Source organism: Orbicella franksi, chromosome 8 (genome assembly GCF_964199315.1).
Source record: "Orbicella franksi chromosome 8, jaOrbFran1.1, whole genome shotgun sequence".
Taxonomy (NCBI): domain Eukaryota; kingdom Metazoa; phylum Cnidaria; class Anthozoa; order Scleractinia; family Merulinidae; genus Orbicella; species Orbicella franksi.
The window spans coordinates 14,639,646-14,644,785 of record NC_138152.1 but is presented as its reverse complement, the minus strand read 5'-3'; the positions used below and the strand labels follow the sequence as shown (position 1 = coordinate 14,644,785).

Here is a 5,140-nt window from a genome sequence, read left to right as displayed (position 1 = left end):
CATTGTCATTATTTTTAGCATGATTTTGGAAATTTCAAAAACGTATATCGATCATTGGAGGCTGAACAATAATGGTTTTATTTTGTAGAGCAGTATTCGACAAATGATTAAAACCCATTAGGAAGTGAGGATGGCTAACGGTGGCGAGGACGGATGGAAACGGATTGCGATATGGATTTTTGAAAAAGCGTCAGGATGTCAGTTTTTCAAAGGTTTGGCTAGAAAATCGTTCAAGTTTTGCAAAAATGTTGCAAAAAGTTGCTGCAGGGCGGACTCTCTTCAAGACATTGCTTTTAATCATTTAGTTAGAACTAATTAAGTTCTTATTACAAAAATTGAGGGACCATTTTGTGACTTTATAACAGCTGTAAGCGAATATATCGTGAAAGTGTCCCTTGGAGAACAAAAAAGAAGGTAAACAAAAACTTAACCTAATCCGTTCTGATCGCTTGTTTATGACATTGTTGTATTCTAAATTAGTTGAGACCGTGAATGAAAGGATAAAAGGATAAATCAACCAAGATAAAACACCTCCATCTCATCAGCTGAGAAGTAGTGAGTTCCGGCCAGGATCGTGCTACTGTCGTTTACTTCATTTGGGACAGAGTAAGCGTGGCCAAAGTTTGTGTGGGAGTTATTGTTACTGTTGGCATTGTCAGCAAGGTAGATGTCATGCCGTCCACCATACCCTCCACCAAATGTTGGACCATAACTTGGGTACCTGTAAACTGCATATGTCGATTTATCCACCATGCTCTTGAATGGTTTAAGACCTTCTTTGTGGCGGAGTGAAAATATGAACGCATTGGAAGTGGAACCATAACTACTGGACTCTGGTAAACCACAACAAAAAATTTCACCAGTTAATTGATGACAAAAAAAAAAAAAAAAAGACTAAGAACTTAAAGCCTTATAACTAGAGGTTGAAAATGTTACGACGTTCTGTGTAGTCAGCTACAACCACTACATTGCATGCTAAGTCAGTACCTTTGAATTCTTGTTATTAATCCAAGGTTTGAAAAACTGATTGGACTAGGAGTATCATAGATTTAAGAGGCTGTCCGTGTAAGAACTGATAGGGCAAATTTCGGACCTTCACCGATTGGCCTCATTTTTCAACGAACGTCAACCATTATATCTGATCCAATGAACAAAAATCGAATTTATTTGGATCAATTCGTTTTTCCTTTTTATCATTTTTTTGCGAGAGTTAATTCATTCCCAGTCTGTCACGAAAACGGAACGTTTTTGAAAACGCTTTTCAAACCGGAGGAATTTGATTACGTCGGCTTTTCGTTTTTGAGTGGACGGAAAACATATTGACTGAAGGAGCTTTTCGAAAACAATTAGGGCACGATAATCATTTGATTTCCCTGAACGAGTTTGCCTCAAACACAAACCCAAAATGACCGGCGATTGTTGCGCTTTTAAATCCTCCAACGTAGTGTGGACGGCAGACATTTGATGCGTTGTCAGAGTGAAACCTCCCTTTTCAGATCTTTTCAAATTCGCCGGCGTTGTGTTACGGTTCATGTAAATTGGTTAAGGGATAGGTGCAGTGATCTTGCCGTTATCTTTGTTTCCCGTCAAAATGGCGAATAATTGGCAAATTCGTGGAGCTTTTTACGGCGCGCGATGCAAAGTTACCACAAATCTTATTCTATAAGTTTTTACAGTGATGTTAATACTTTTGAATTTTCATTGAATCGATCCTAGATCAGGCCCCACATTTGAGAAAATAGCTTTTAACTATAGGCATGTCACGCTTAACATATTCCGGTGCTTAGCAATAGGTATTTGATAAGTTCAGAGCCCCAGAAAATATCCAGAAAGGGTAAAACTTTTGCATGTAAATCATTTAGCTTGTTGAAATAAAAACACTGTGATTGACAGCTTCCGACATTTATGGCTAAATTTCACAGTCTCCGAAGTCGAATTAGCCTGTTTTGAAGTCACCTTGAAAACTGGTATCTCGCAAAAGATGGGGAAAAAAGTCGAATTGATCCAAATAAATGTGATATTTGCTCCATGAATAAAAATGAAAGCAAATCCACAAGTTGGTTTCTCGTCTTTTCAAAGCATAATTACACTGTAAAAGTTAAATATTAGCAGCGATCCTGCGCACCGAAGGCGAACAAGCGGAGCCCCATACGTTAGAAAATTTGGTAACTCATCGATCTATGTCGGCAGTAATGTCTTCGTTTAGGCGCTGGTAGAATTTGGTGTCAGTAAGTTGACTGTTGAGTTCGTCGATTTACCAGGTTTTGTCCATAATAACAGTAACGGAACCTTTGTCAGCGTGTTCTATAATTATATCTTGTCGTTGTTTGAGTTTGTGTATGGCCTGTCGTTCTGTAACAGTAAGGTTATCAGAAATAGTTTTGGGTTTACACGTGGCTATGTCAAGTTTAACAGCGTCTAAAAGGGAGTTGAGGACTCGTTCTCTGTCGTTGGGGGATTTCCAAGTACTTTTGGTATGGAAAGATGAGTCGTGTTCGTTAGCTGTGGGGATACTGATGTTTTCGTCAAAAAGATACTCTGCTAGTCGCAAGCCTCGTGAAAAGTCGTAAATGTCGGCTGAAACTTCCAACCAGTTGATACATGTATGTCATGGTGTAAGGCAGAATGTGACCCCACGTGAAAGGACAGATATCTCGTCGGTAGATAAGGAGCAACTGGAAAGACAAATGACAGAAGAATGTTCTAGCTGAATGTTGGCAAGTTTAATTTTGCGGCGAGAGCGCTTACGTCTGACAGTGGGAGACTGACGCGTTGTGGACTTTTCTTTCGTCTCTTAGAAAGTCCTTGACATATTGCGCCAAGAGATTATCAAGGTAAGAGAGTGAATCCTCCATATAGGCCTTATACCCAAGGTAGTCCCTCTTAAATTATTTTTAGACATGGTTCCCGGTTCTTCCGCGGATGTTACTTGCGTGTTTCGTGAATGTTTTCGTGAAGGACCAGCTTGTTTTTCGTTTCTTTTCGTTTCAAAGCGAAGGAAAATCTACAACGCTATGGGGATGACTTCTTTGATATTTTAATCACACCCGGCACTCTCGCTATGTTTAATACATTTCGAAACTTTAATAGGAGTTCAAATAGGAGACGGATGTTCCCTGAATAAATAATAAACCCTGAATGACTGCCAGAGAAATGAGTAGACAAACGAGTACAATGCAAAATATCCCAAGAAGTATTTGTGAGACAGCGTCAAAATGTTGTTGTTTTGTAAAGAAAGTTGTTGTTTTTGTAAAGAACGTCAGAGAAATGAACAAAGAAATATAACGCATGCTTACACAGCCATTGCACTCGTTGCCGTTGAGGCTCAGTTATTTCTTATAAACGGCAAAATAATAAACAGCTGAACGAGCACAAAACAAACGAAAGCCCATCTCTGCTTTGAAACTTCTTTTAGGATTCAAAACATATAAAACCACTTTTCACACGTTTCCCGCCATTTCGTTTCAGGTAGTTTAGAGAAATGATGTGAAGTTTATATGAAATAATTCATATATGAACTGCGGTTGTAGATGAAAGTGAAGAATGATCATCGCAGTAAATTTTCCAATTTAAGCAATTGGAAAGAAGAAGCCTGAAAAAAATCAGGCTTCTTCTTTCCAATTGCTTAAATTGGAAAATTTACTGCGATGATCATTCTTAACTTTCATCTACAACCGCAGTTCATATATGAATTATTTCATATAAACTTCACATCATTTCACTACTCACGGGAAGATATGAACTCAATAAGTTGACCTCCCAATGTGTGGCTTCATAGCTCAGTTGGTAGAGCATCGCACCGGTATCGCGGAGGTCACGGGTTCGAATCCCGTTGAAGCCCTGATTTTTTCAGGCTTCTTCTTTCCAATTGCTTAAATTGGAAAATTTACTGCGATGATCATTCTTCACTTTCAGTTTAGAGAAAGTCGCTTTGGCTGCCCATGCATTGCGCAAATAACATCCTCGGAAGAACAGGGTACCATGTCTAAAAATAACTGAAGAGGGATTATATGGAGGATTTTCTCTCTTCCCTTGATAATCTCTTGATTGCATACATAATTTCTACAATCTTTGACACGGTTATTGGGTATAGTTTGTTAAAATTTCACTGGAAAAAAAATTAATAATGAAACCACACGCTGAACAATTGCATGCTCAAAATGGATAAGTTTGAGTTTCTGATCAAGGGAAAAGTCCTCTTTTTCCATTATGGTTAATTTTTACAATCAGGAGCTCCGCCTTAGGCTTGGTTAAATCTATGTTTAACAATTATTCGCCGAAGGCGAAGTGAACATTGGTGGATAATCAACGAGACAAAGTCGACGTGAATACTCACCGATGTTCACTGAGCCTGAGGCGAATAATTGCCTTAGTATAATTTTCCGAGGTGAAACACAGAAAAACGACTAAAACATCGAAACACAGACGCAATTGTTCGTTTGCATACACGCATGCAGCCGTAATTTTAATAATAAGCATACTTATTATATGGCTTTGGCTTGTGGCCGATATAACGCGCGCTCTGATTGGCTAAGAACGAAATCTGAGCGGTCATTATGCAGCCGTAACCCCCACGGGCAGATTACGGATTGTGCAAATTAGGAAGAGCCCGGCTTGGAAAATTCAAGCGCATTGAAACGATGAAAGCCGATTAAAAACAGTAAGAGAAGTAAATTTAATTCCGAGTAGCTAGAAGTTTAGGGATTTTTTCTTAATAAAATTCATATAGAAGTCGTTTTTGACTTACCAGCCGGTAACCTTGACGGGCACTAGTGAAAAACAATCAAAGTTTGCCGAGTCTTAAGTAAAGCTGAAATCGCTAAGTGAAAAACACCATCGGCTGATCTGTCATGCATCCTGATCAGAACACCACGAGGAAACTTATAAGTTATCATCTTAGTGACAACAATTATCAAAATATTGGACTCCGTCACAGTTCTCATCAAATAGATTCCCTCTCTTTAACACAAGCAAGTGTAAATCAGCTTCCAGGATCATCAGATGTCAACAATCGGGCGGTTTCTGTCGGTAGCAGTGTTTCTTATAACTGCAGGAAGTTTCAGACGTTCACAAAGCTTGAAAAGTTAATCCGTAGATCCCAGAATGAAGAAGGCGAAGATATGTCGTGGAAAGCGAATGC

At 38.9% G+C, this 5,140-nt stretch overlaps 1 protein-coding gene across 1 annotated transcript in view; it reads right to left on the bottom strand.

Moving 5' to 3' along the window:
* The window catches only part of LOC145494861 (uncharacterized), a 20,772-nt gene continuing 15,632 nt past the window's right edge, over positions 1-5,140 (bottom strand). The window contains exon 7 of the mRNA XM_081474428.1: positions 1-833. Coding sequence (XP_081330554.1) covers positions 514-833 — 320 coding nt within the window. The 3' untranslated portion in view covers positions 1-513. The remainder of the gene's footprint in view (positions 834-5,140) is intronic.